Source organism: Pygocentrus nattereri, chromosome 17 (assembly GCF_015220715.1).
Source record: "Pygocentrus nattereri isolate fPygNat1 chromosome 17, fPygNat1.pri, whole genome shotgun sequence".
Lineage (NCBI taxonomy): Eukaryota > Metazoa > Chordata > Actinopteri > Characiformes > Serrasalmidae > Pygocentrus > Pygocentrus nattereri.
In genome coordinates, this window is record NC_051227.1 from 39462322 (window position 1) to 39476212 (window position 13891).

A 13891-nucleotide genomic window follows, 5' to 3' on the forward strand; every position below is an offset into this window, starting at 1 on the left:
TCGCTCTGTATTATCTTGTGTGCGTGTATACGCTCTACAGGCATCCCCACACTGATCCTGCTGGACACAGAGGGTCACATGATCACACGGCAGGGCCGGGTGGAGGTGCTGAATGACCCAGAGTGTCGGCTGTTTCCATGGCACCCAAGGCCCGTCCTGGAGCTCAGCGAGTCCAATGCAGTGCAGCTTCATGAGGGGCCCTGCCTCGTACTGTTCGTAGGTGAGCGCTCAGTGTGTGCATTTGCATGTACGTGTCGTTTGTTTTTGTACATTTCTGTGACAATTTATTATTATTATTATTACACATAATAGACTGTGCAGAAGTCAGAGATAATTCCATTTAATAATTTCAGGCAAGCACTTACTAAGTAAAAGTTTATTTTAAATTCATAAGGGGCTTAAATAGAAGATGATTCACTGCACAAGGAAGCTTGAAAACATATAAAAAGATGCAGGGAAAATGGGACGCCTGAGAGTCCTGGCAGACCACCAAAACTGTCACTATCAGATCAACAGTACATAAATCTTTCATCTTTGAGAGGGAGGAGAAAATCAAGCTCCACTTTTACTTCAGAGCTGAAAAACCCACAGCTGTTTCTGTCCATCCTCCCACTGAAAGAAGACAGCACAACACTGTGTCTGTCTGAAAGGAGGTGAAGCTGTCAAGAAGTCTTTACTGAGAAAATGAAGCAGCCACAAAAGAAGCCAAATGTGCAAAATTTGCAAATAAAACAGGGAACTCAACATACTTGAATGAATGCAACCAACTTCCAAGACACACACACACAATGTGTGCCCCCATGTCCTGACAGGATATTAAAACAAACCTGAGTGTGTGTTGCGTTCAGGAGGGAGGTTGTCATCTCACTCCTGTGAGGCAGAGTGAAGTAAGAGTAAGATGAGGTCTTTGTTTTAGCTCATGCTCCTGAGAGATTACATCAGACCGGCATTCTGAGGCCATCTGCTCTTCTCTCCTGTTTTCTGTTGTCTGTTTTCTCTCCTTCATCCATTCTTATCCATCCATCCAGTCATCTATCGTGTTGCCCTCATTCAGTTCTTTCTCTGCTCTTCCTCACTTATCTGCTGATGAACATGATGGCTCATGTCATCCCTGCTCCTCCACATCTCTAACCCTCTCCACTCTTCTGTCTTTTTCTGCACTCTTCCCTTTTTCTTTCTTTCTTTTGTTCTGTCTTTCTTTCTTTCTCTTTTTCCTCTCCCTCACGCAGTCTTTGCTCTCTCTCTCTCTTTCAGACGCAGAGGAGGAGGGTGAGTTGGAGCCAGCCAAGGAGCTGATCCAGCCAATCGCAGAGAAGATCATGGCCAAGTACAAGGCCAAGGACGAGGAAACCCCGCTGCTGTTTTTTGTGGCTGGAGAGGTGTGTGTGTGTGTGTGTGTGTGTGTGTGTGTGTGTGTGTGTGTGTGTGTGTGTGTTAGTCTGGCTGTGTGCCTGTGTGTGTTCACTTTCACTTACAAGTTTGATTGCCACTATTTTAGTCCAATAGTCAATATTATCAACAGTTCATTGATAATAGGAGTTAATCTGTATTCTAAGGTTATTTCTAGATACCACATAACTGTCAACTCTTATTTGACTCATTGACTAATCGAAGTATTATGCCTTCTTCACTTCCTCTAAATTTTGCCACCATCATCATAGCAGCTATATTTTTTTTTTTGGTGCAACAAAACAACAGGAATCGCATCGCGTTCTGTTCTTCTCTTTAATGTATTGCATTTAGAGCTGTCGCTATTGATTATTAAAGGAAGCGTTTGACGAAAAAAAAAAAAGTACAGCGTTTTCAACTTACCCAGCGTGTCGTCGATCAGCCAAGACATGTTTGGAATCCAAATTTTGGAGCTATGAGGCCAACATTGCTAACAAACACTAGAAGTCAAACACATCCAGGTCTTGAGTGAGATCGTGCAGACCTATTGATGTAGTTTAGGGCAAAGTTTATCTTGCTGTGAACTGTAAAAATGACCTAAACCTCAAATCGCTTCACTTGGGTAAAACTGTTCAGCTACACAGCCCTCAGTCTTGCTGTCCTCTGAACTACAGCGACAGGTCTGTGCGACTGTAATGAAGACCCAGAGGTGGACAGAGAGATGGATATTCAACACTATTCTAGTTTGTCAGCTATATTAACCTTGTAGTTCCAGCGCCGAGCTATAGAAACACCCCCTAGAGATTATCTGTAGATGTTCAAATTGTTTACAAGCTGTCTGTTGAAACTCAGTTGCTTCTGGTGGGGTTAAGGATGAGATTTGGAGGGTGAGGGTTGGGTTTAGATTTTGGGTTGTTTAAGATTAGGATTAGGATTATAGCCAGGTTTAGATTATTAAATTAGGGTCAATTTAGTATCTAAAACGCATCTAAAGTGGACTGTACAAATAAAGTGATATCTAATCTTATCAAGTTAACTGAACAATAACAAACCATACAGAGCCTTCCAAAGATTCCAGAATACTTTGTGAAAAAGATAAAGTTATATAAACATTAAGACCAGAGAATCTAAAATAGGCAAATCGCCAGCTGATCACTGCTGGTTCATTGAGAAGGTACATTTTAAATCCATGTATGTTTTCTGAGCATTACTTAAGTAAAGAATGTCACCAATAAAAAACAAAACACGTCGACTTTTTTTTCCATAATCAACGTCCTCGACGCTTTTTGACTAATCGCCACAGCAGCAACGCTGTTTTTGTACAGGTGCGATGCGCCATCTGTTCTTGTAACTTGTAACATAATCTGTTAGGAGGCTTGTCTACACTTACCACCATAAACATCAAGAGAATCAGAGTCTGCCCTGGAAAACACACAGACAGCAGATTGCTCTGCCTCTCCTGAAGAACAGCCGAGTCTCCCTCGGTCTCCTCTCTCTCCCCAGTCGTCGCTCTCTCTCTGAGAGAGGAAGCCCAATGTTCTCTTATCTCTCGTTTTCTCCTCCTGGGTGCAGCACAGCTCAGAGTCAGCAGCAGGAGGTGAAATGGCCTGATTAGCTGCCCCTCTGCCGCACTGTTTCTTCTCGCTGCTCTCAGAGTTTTGTACGTGTGGATCGATGAACGTTTTTAAGCTCAGTACAATTTTGATTCCAAAGCCAAGATTTTGACTTCAGAAATGAAGCCCAGTCACTTGAACGAAAACATTGGTGCATTATACATATCGTGGGGGAACAGGTCCCATCCACTTTTGGAAATAATGCAAGATCATTGTTGTGGAGTAGCAGGGTAGTTGTTGACAGTAGTACATAGGCTCTATGTCCAGTCCTCCCCATTAGTGAATTCAGCCGCTTTAAAGCCCTTGTCTACTCATCGTCATCATTTTACTTGATTATCTATAGTTCTTGTGATGTTTTGCATTTACGGCATTTGGCTGACGCTCTTATCCAGAGCGACTTAGTTAGATCATTTTACATAGGTAGGTGTTAGGAGTCTTGTCCAAGGACCCTTATTGGTATAGTGTAGGGCGCTTACCATGGTGGGGGATTGAACCCCAGGTCTACAGCGTAGAAGGTTAACACCACTACACTACACCAACCCAACCAACCCAACCACTGCACTACACCAACCACCACTGGTTTTGCTATGAACGGCTGGAAATGGCCTTTTCTGTTTGCTTCTGCTGTTTTCTTTTGTTTGATTTGAGTTTAGTGGGACTGAATTTGGCTCAGGTGACGTCTTCTGGAAATGAGATCCACCACAGTACCCATCACAGTTAGTAATACGTGTACATCAGCTCACTCCTGTGACTGCTCTCCCACTGCCCTCTTCAAAACAATTGGTTATCTAAGCTTTTCTGCAGTAGTTAATGGTGCTTATTCTGAAGGTTTATCACATCATTGTTTGTAGAGTAGCTAGACAGCGCTGTCTACATGCATTAGCCACTTGTTGCTGGATCCTACTATAAGCAATTAACTTCATTCAGGAGAGCGCAATAGCGCCACCTTAACTGTGGGAAAAAATGCTGATAGGCTTCTCCCCCACCAAGAGGCTCAAGACTCAGAATGTTTCCCCACAATTGCACTTTACAGGCATGGTGAACAATATAGTACACAAGAAATGTCTCCACAGTGTCTGCAGATGACTGTGGCAGCTCATCGCGAGAGCTTCTGTGACGGTCCAGCAGTTCACTAGCTACAGGCTATGGATTTAACATCAGAGCAGAGCTCTTCGATATCAGGCACAATGTGTGTAATCTACCAGCCATAAGGCCTCAAACACAAAAGGCTTAACTGCACTAATTGACAGTGTTGCTCACTACATTTGACTTTTTTACAGCATTTGGCTGAAGCTCTTATCCAGAGCGACTTACAATTTGATCAATTTACACAGGTGGGTGAAGGCGGTGTTAGGAGTCTTGCCCAAGGACTCTTATTGGTGTAGTGTAGGGTGTTTACCCAGGCGGGGCACTGAACCCCAGTCTACAGCGTAGAAGGCAGAGGTGTTAACCACTACACTAACCAACCAACACTGTGACTGGCGGATGTTTTGTTGCCTGAGAGATGCTGCAGTCAATCATTTTGCATTCTGACACCCCCACACAGTTAACAGCAGGTAGAAGTTTGGAATTATTTGAGCGTTTATCAGTTATCTATTAAATCGTAAAATCTTAAATTCTACTGAATTGATATAAATTTGAATATAACACTGGAAAACACTGTATTATTCTGTATTATTACTATTTAAACAAAAGTATAAGCGTCGGAAGGCATGTTGACAGAGGCTTTAAGATGCATCCACTGTCAACGCCGTACACAGCTTGTATACTCTCCATAGGAAAGCATTGCCAATAGAATGGGATGCTTTAGAGCAGCTGCACTTGAGTCTAAGCTCACCATGCCCAATACCACGTATCAGCTGAAGGGGTACAAAGAACTGTGTTCTTAGGAGTGATGAGATGCCACGCTAAACCTTTGGAGTGAGTTGGGGTGGCTTTTGTGATCCAGACCTATTTATCCAACAGCATTGTCTGATTTTGCTAATGCTCCTGTCGCTGAATGCAGTCAGATCCTCACAAAATCCTCATGTCACAACATCCAGTGTAAAGCATTCTCAGAAGAGTAGGGGCTGCTACTGTACTGGTAATAAGCTACCTGTTAATACCCTTTTCTGTTTGCTTTGATGACAAACACAGCATAAATGTGAAAGACCAAAATTTGCTTTTCATTCATTTTAAATCATAGAAATATCTAGAAATAGATAAATCATAGAAATATCTCCTCTTCTTATAAACACACGTGTGGAATTGATTAGTTTAGCACTTTTAATATAATTTCTCTGCTTGCTCCATTAGGCTTCTAGATACTTAATATGAACAACACCCCCCCCCCCCCACCCCCTCCCCGGTCAGTATGATATATGTGGTTGTTCTTATGGTTTGTATTTCAGATGAGTGTATATGTTTCTGTCTGCGCTCCATGTGTCTGTCTGAAGCTTCACCACACCCCCACCATCGGCTATACAGTCGCTCTGCTCTACACTTACTGTAAACCAACACCAGCTGCGCACACACACACACACACACACACACACACACACACACTGTAGGCCTCGGCCCTCACATTACGACACCAGCACCCCCTTTATCTCACTCTGACTCTCTGACTTTAACAGAGAACTGTTCCCTCTCAGCACTGTTTTTAATTAAATGTAGATTTTCCATTCAAATGCACAGATGCACAGCATGTTGGAGTTTAGGACCAAGCATTAGGTGGACTTTGGTCCATTGCCCATTGTCTTTAATAGCCTATAATCGGTTAGTTTTATCTAACGTTGTCTTTTGAATGTTTGCGGTCTGCAAGTATTTAGGCATTTTTAGACAATCGTTAGTGTTTCAGCATTTTTATGCATTTGCATGACGAGCATTTAAAAGCCTCCAAGGCTAATGATTTTTACCGAATCTTTGTGGGGGTGGGGGGGGGGGGGGGTGGGGGGCGGGGGGTCTCAAATATGATGAAGTCAGCCAGCAGAGTGCCAGACAAAACCTCTTAATTAACAATAAAACATTTTCTCAATGATGATTTAAAAACTGTAAAATTAGTCATTAAATTTAGTTAAAATACTGTCTTTTACTGTAATCACAGTTTCTCTAGGTCATCTACTCATTCTGACCTACAGTATTTTACCATAAAAATAACTAAAAGCCATTAAGATAAAAAAGATGGTAAAGGTGATCGTTCGTTTTTATGAGTTAACGTTCTATTTCTGTAAACTAACAATGTTAAAATACAGTATTTATATGGTTTATTTACAAGCATAGAACTTTTTTTAATGAGGAAAGCAGTGTTGACTAAGCTTTGCAGAACTTTTACAGTGAAAATACTTTGAACAGTGCAGCTTAGCAACTTTTGTTCCAGATTTAAGGTTTTCAGAGACACAGTGTGTAAAAATTCCAATTAAGTTTTGGGTCTCATGTTTAATTAAGTAAATATTTGTTTTATATCTTTAAATTTTATATTTCACATTCAGTTTTCTGGAAGAGTCTGCTATGACGAGTTTATTTAGTGAGCACCCAAAATGTGCATTCTCAGGCCAGTGTTCTGGTCAGTCTCGGAGTAAAGGGTACTGAGAGGATACAGAGTGGGGACTGGGCACTGGAGCCCTCTGGGGACCGACCAGCTGCTGCGTGTCGGGGTTAGTGAGACACCAGAGCGGGTGTGTTTGTGTATGTATGTGTGGTCAGCTTACAGAGATCAAAAGCAACTCAGTTACCCCACCAGAGAAACCCCTAATTCTTCTTCTGGTATTTCTTTGAAGATATTTGAAGATATTTTGCTCTTTCAAGAGGAAAACTGCTGTCATGATGCTTTTTAAATGTAATTATATCATTTGATAGTTACGTAATAAAGTACATTTACATTCAGTTTACATCCTGTAGCGACTAGTTTCAAAGAATGTTTCAGTGTATGATTCGTTAAAGAACCAGTTTTGTACGCGTGTTGGACCATTAAACAGGGGGAATTCCACAGATTTCATTTGGAGCGGTTTGATGTGAACGTTTATAGAGCAACTCAACTTGAAAGTCAGAGCAATTCACAGTGGGGCCGATAGGAACCAGACATCCAGTTACATCACAAAGTTATTACATTAAAGGGTTATGAACGCACTGCCTGATGCCCGAGACATCATTTCATGATCGTTAAATTTTGGCATACAATATTTTTCTGTGTAATACATTCATGGTTGAGACGTTGAGTCCCCAAAGAATAATCTCATTCAGATTTTGTTATTTCACCTTTATCAACATTTCATTTAAAAACTCACATGCTCACTTTTTTTTGGTGTTGTAAACGTCACCACCCCTGGTTCCTGTTGTTCCCTGGTTCTGCAGTGAGCCGTCTCCCATCAAACCATTTTGATTGACTTTGTTTACGTCTAAATGAATTCTGCAGATTTTTTGAAAATTCTGTGGCATTTCCCTTTTAAAGAACCTCTACATGATGTAACTGTAAACAACAATGCTGAATTTTCTTTCATCAACTAATAAGTCAAACGTAGCCGGAAAGCATCTGCGCAGAATTGGGTGTGTGTGTGTTTTGGAGGGGTGGGATCTGGTCTCTGTTTGTCTTATCAGATGGCTAGAAAGCGTGGAAGACTACAGTGCCACAGTGAGCTGAATAAACCTCGGCATTGTGTGGCTGGCGTGATACGGCAAACACGCAGGTTCTTATCTCTCTCTGAGACTGGAGGCAGCCGCAGGTCCCCCCCCTTTGGTTTCTCAGCGCAACAGGGTGGGTGGGTGCACGCCGCATGTGTGTGAAAAGCAGTTTACTCATGCTCAGCAGCCGCATAAAGAGAAGATGTATGGCTTCACGTGGAGAGCCAGGCAGCCCTAGAGATGTAATCTCCTCCTATCAGAGAGGCTGGAAGAACGACAGCGACAGATTCCATTTCTCTTCCCCTGGGCCGCAGCTCCTCTGGCTTCTATCAGGCCAAGATCTCTCTGGCAGAGGCTTTCATACGACTTGTGTGTGTTTTTCTTCGGGAACGGAGAGAAAACGTTTTCTACGGCTTCAGCCTCCGGTGCTTTTGTCTCACAGCCTCCGAGTGGACAATAACATCCATCTGGATGGTGGAAAAAGGAAGTGATTATGAGTAATATCATGCCTTACCCCCTGCCTGATGCAGTTTTTTTGCCTGTACTGCATCACAGGAAATACATAATCAACACTGCCACAGTATCCTCGAAGTTTTCCGCTAGTGATGTTTCTAATTAATGTTTCTAGTCTAAAAGTCAACCGTTTTATCTGACCTCGTAGGTCAGCACTTATCACCATTTGTTTTCCCTATGAAAGTTAGAGGTCAGCAATGAATCTGCTGCCCTGTTGTTGCTGCGTCGATTTCATCTGTAAGCAGTTTTGTAAGGTCACCGACTCCGTGCCGGCCGCTCTTGTCCTTTTTAGGTAGCAAAAGCAGTGAGGCAGTTCTTTTAGAGAGCTGAGATCTGATTGTGCGGTTTAATGCATTTACCGTTGCATGGAATAGCTCATAGTTTCACTGGAATGAAGTCAGAGCTGGAATGGACAGGCTGCGATTGTGTTTTCTGAAGCAGGCCTTTAATGTACTGCCACCTAGTGGACACTAATTCATATCTTCTGATTGCAAAGTAATGCTTTCCATATGAAAGTGTCCAGTCCAAGCCTCTCTCATTCAGCAGGATTACATGAGGGGGGAAATAGGATCATCATACCATGTGAAAGTGAGACATGGGCTGATGGACCTAAGCGTGGTCGAGACAGGAAAAGGAAGCCCATCTTTCTATCAAGCATGAGGTATATTCCTCAAGGAGAGGAAGCTGGACTTGTGCAGTTTCCATAAACACCACTGCCAAACTGTGAATATATACTGTTCTTCTTTTATAACTGATGCTACGTCCCGATGGGATTTGTGTGTATTGCGGAGTTCTGACAGGCTTCTCCTGACGGGGATTACAGTGCTAGTTCTGAGTCTTAAGAGCAGAAAGGTCGAAGCAGGTCTGGAGGAAAAGAGCTGTAGAAGACAAACGCAGGGAGTGAGCTGGTTTTTCTCTCTGCCTCGTTGTGTGTTTATCCCTCCCCCTCTGTGAATCATCCAAGCATCTTTTTCATTTTTTTTTAAAATAAATATAAATACTTCTAATCAGGGCTGGCGCCTGCTGTAGCTCAGGGCCTCCACGTCATTGTCTGCACTGACAAAAATGTAAATGATTATTAATTTGAAAATGGATTCATTTGTTTGTTGTCACTGGTCATAAAATCAATCATGGATTCAGTTGTGGGCCTGAACCTCCTAATATGCGAAGAGACCTGATTGGCTCTTCCAACTTGCCATCTAAAAACAAGGATTGTTTAACACTCATTTATTGCATGCAGTTGTTTTAAGAGATGAGGTCCTGATGCATTTTTACTTTTCCATGACCATTTTCCAGCATCTCTTCATCCCTTAGAACCAAACAGGCCCTTTGTGTAAATGAGCTTTGTTCTGATTGGCTGCCCTGTATTGCGCCTCATTCAAAATGAATGGGCGGGGCTAAATTGTTACAGGCTGAATGAGCGAATATATGTAAATGTGTTGACTTTTGAGAAAAAAATATTGGATTCAGAGGGCTGTTGTTGCAGCTTAAGTTTCCATGTATGGACTATGGAGTGAATGGTGTGTTTCCGAACTTTAACAATGTTTACAAAGTACAACAAATTCTTTTATTTCCAAACAGGGAGGAAAATTTAGTTTTCCCCTTTAACCTCTTCCACTCCTTGAGACCACCGGTAGTTCCAAAACACACTTATTCACAACTTTCATATTTCATAAGCTACATTCAAAGGTGGGTGTCATATGAGAGCTGTAACCGTCTTCTTTCCAGTCAAATAGATTTTTGTCTACTAAAAGTCGACCCATTTGGGCTATAAACTATAAACACGTGGAGTCTCTTCAGTGATGAACTCTGTAAAAAATTTTATAAAATAATACAAAGAGCATCTAAGATTTTTGGCTTTCAGCAGTAAATTGTAAGCATATAGTAATGTGTGTATGATCATAAAACACATCCTCTGTTAATTTGAAGGGAGCGTTAAAAGTAAATAAAATATAAATTTATATTTATTTTATGCAGTTACTGAATAATATGCCTTATAATTTGGTCATTTACATTCAGCTGGACCAAACAAAATATATCCTGGAGAATAAGAGGTTAATGTGAGACACTTGAGGGGGCAAGGCAGGATGTGAAAGAACCAGTCAGGTATGAAATCACCACCCATTCCAAACAGCTGGGATGAGGCATGTTTACCACTGTGTTTCATCACCTCTGCTAATAACACTCTAAGCATTTGGGAACTGCAGCTTTGACAGTGAAAAGCTTTCCTGTTCTTGTTTGATGCAGGTTTTCAGCTGCTCAATAGTTCGGGGTCTCCTTTGCTGTATTTTTCATTTCATGATGCACCAGATGTTTTCAGTGGTGACGGGTCTGGACTGCAGGCTGGCCAGTCCCGCTGTAATACGTGCAGAATGTGGTTTAGCATTGTCTGGCTGAAATAAGCAAGTCCTTCCCTGAAAAAAAGATGTCCTCTGAATGGCAGCTTAGGTTGCCAAAACATGTATGTATCATTCAGCATTAATGCATTAATGGTGCCTTCACAGATGTGCATGTCACCCATGTACTAATGCACTCCTATCTCGTCATGAATACTGGCTTTTGAACTGCACACTGATAACAAGCTGAGTGGTCTTCAGCCCGGAGGACACGATTTCCAAAAAGAATTTCAAATGTTGATCCGTCGGACCACAGGACACTTTTCCACTTCCCCTCAGTCCAATTTAAATTAGCTCAGGCCCAGAGAAGGTGGCAGCGTTTCTGGATCCTGTTTATATCTAGCTCCTTCTTGGCGTTTTAGAGCTTTAACTTGCATTGGTGGAAGCAGTGATGAACTGTGTTCACAGACAGTGGTTTTCAGAGGTGTTCCTGAGCCCATGCAGTGATTTCCACTACAGAATCATGTTTGTTTTAATTTGCTTGCATAGTCTTTCACTGAGTGGTGAACCCTCATCATCTATACTTCTAAAAGACTCCGCCTCTCTTGGATGCTTTATTTATACCCGTGTTTTTTTGTTTTTTGCATTACGCAATTATACCAGCCTTTTACCCTGTCCCAACTTTTTTGGAACATGTTGTTGGCATTAAATTCAAATTGGCCATGTATTTCTCAAAAAACGATAAAATTGGTCAGTTTCAACATTTGATATGTCGTCTTTGTAACATTCCCAATGAAATATGGGGTTTAAATGATTTGCACTTCATAGCATTTTGTTTCTATTTACGTTTTGCATAGTGTCCCAACTTGGGGTTGTATTTCTGAGATGTATAATAGAGCGGTGTAGCCAAAATGTTCCTCTGATGTTGTTTTTTTAAACAGCAGCCACCAGTGATATTCATTCCTGTTCAAAACTGCACGTGTAACACGGCACTACAACTCCAGAGAATAAGCGCTCTGAATAAGCTGCATCATGCATCTGAGAAAGAAGAGGGTTGTGGCAGCTGCGCAAAGCATGAGGAGTTCCATACTTTCATTCAAAAGCCTTCCTTCAGGCGGAACTATATAGGAAATGGTTCCAAAACCAGCTCAACGTTTTTTTTTCTTGGGCTGCTTGGCAAGTTCTTGCAGCTTGCTATCCTACAGTCCCTCACGTTCTTTTGCTACTCCTTATTGAAAATAAAAGGAAGTGCAATTTCCACTGTATATTTGTATGCAGTGGATGCATTTTTTCAGGAAAGAGAGAATATATATATATTTTTTTTAACCATGAGGAAGATGAAGGTGGATTAGGACAATTAATTTGACTATTAATTTCTTTTGCATATGAACTTTCTTGATTTTTCAACTTCAGAACGGTTCTCTCTGCTCCCCAGTCTACATGCCTCATATGGAAACTAAGCTGCAGAATCGACCTGTTTTAAATTCATGATAGTTGTGAAGTCATCATGAGGTGCATCACGATGAATCCAGTCAGAAGAGAGCTCCTTTACATATCAGTCTCAAAGGCATTGTAGCAAAAATAGCCTGTTTATTTCTAAGGGATAAGGAGAGGTTGGAAAATGGCCATGTAAAAATTAATAAAACTGCAAAAAACATAAGTAGACAGAATGCAATAAAAGCTTCTTCATGCACCGTTTTACCACACAGACACCCATCGTTCCGCCTGGCACTCACTCTCAGTGCTTCATCGCTTTTCTCTGCTCTGTAGCTGCTCAGATCCCGCTCAGAGGGGAGCAGTGTTTTTGTACCCCCTCCTGGCTGCCCCCTGCCTCTCTAGAGCCCAAGGCTCAGCCGGATGGGCGAGCAGCGCTGCTGGGGGCAGAGAGAACAAAGAAACCTGCCTCCTCACCACCACACTGCCTCTAATGAGAGATAGCACTGTACCCTGTGTGCACTGGCTCGCCACTGAGTCTTTCATGCACAAAATTCCATGCATCAAAGTTAGCTTTGATTGTCGCTCATCAAAGCACACTCGCTAACTTCTGAAAGTCGGTCCAAAAAAGGAGGCGAATGTCCATCACAAGTCCGTGTGGTCAGATGACTTGGTGTGCTTAGCACATAAATATAAAGACTGCGTTTAAACGAGGCGTCACAGCTTGACATTTTATTATGAGTATTATTTTAATTTTCTGTTAGTCTTCATTTAAGAAAGAACAATAATTACAAAGTTGCCCCACAATATCCAGAGCCTTAAGCATCTCCGGACGAATCTCATCCATCCACGGTGCCTTGTCACTGAAGAGCTTACCAACTACCTCACTGACCTCCACCAGGGAAATGGAACTTGACACAAAAGAAGCCTGTGGCCCTGACTCCCATGAGGGAGGCACGTTTCCTGGATTAAGCAGTTCCTCAAAGTGCTCCTTCCACCGACCGACAGTATCCTCATTCGAAGTCAGAGTTTCTCCACCCTTGTTGAACACAGCTTGGGCACAGCCACTCTGACCGCTCCTGAGTCGCCGGACAGTTGTCCAGAACCTCCTTGAGGCAGAACGAAAGTCTTTTTCCGCGGTCTCACCAAACTCCTCACACGCTCTTGATTTTGCTTCTGCCACTGTTGTGGCAGCCACCTTTTTTGCCTCTCTGTACATCTCTGCTGAATCGGGAGTCCTTCGGGCAAACCAGTCCCTACGCCTGGCAGCTTCCACAATGGAGGTTTTGAACAGGGTCCATTCAGACTCCATGTCCTCTACTTCTATGTGACAAAGGCTTCCTTCATTCATTCCTTCATTCATTCCTTCATTCATTCCTTCATTCATTCCTTCATTCCTCCGGGACACGAATCCTTCTGAACAGGGGCCTCCGACAGTCGTTCCCAGCATACCCTCACTATTCGCTTGGGCCTACCGGGTCTGACCATCAGTCTTCCCTGCCATCTGATCCAACTCACCACCACATGGTGGTCGGTTGACAGCTCAGCACCTCTCTTCACCTCTGACCCAAGGTGGTCAAGGTGAATAGAGGTGGCTCTGGTACCATGTACACTTATGAACATCCTTGTGTTCGAACTTGGTGTTTGTTATGGACAATCCATGCCTGGCACAGAAGTCCAATAACAATTCACCATTCGGGTTTCGATCGGGCAGGCCGTTCTTCCCAGTCACGCCTCTCCAGGTCTCCCAGTCATTGCCAACGTGAGCATTGAAGTCTCCCAGTAAAACTATGGAGTCTGTAGGCGGGACCCTTTCCAGAACCCCGCCCACTCGCTCAGAGAAGGCCGAATACTCTGACCTGTTGTTTGGTGCATAAACACACACAACAGTCAGAGTTTTCCTCTTTGCTATTTTAATTTGCATTGAGGCGATCCCACACCTGCCTGGCGCCTCTCACCTAGGGACCAACCCCTATCCAGGAGTTTGGTTCCAGAGCCGACACTGTG

General features: G+C 42.7%; 1 protein-coding gene across 1 annotated transcript in view; it reads left to right on the plus strand.

Moving 5' to 3' along the window:
- Positions 1–13891, plus strand: part of nxn (nucleoredoxin) — a 115894-nt gene that overhangs the window by 100379 nt on the left and 1624 nt on the right. The window contains exons 6-7 of the mRNA XM_017683368.2: positions 41–220; positions 1255–1379. Coding sequence (XP_017538857.1) covers positions 41–220; positions 1255–1379 — 305 coding nt within the window. The remainder of the gene's footprint in view (positions 1–40; positions 221–1254; positions 1380–13891) is intronic.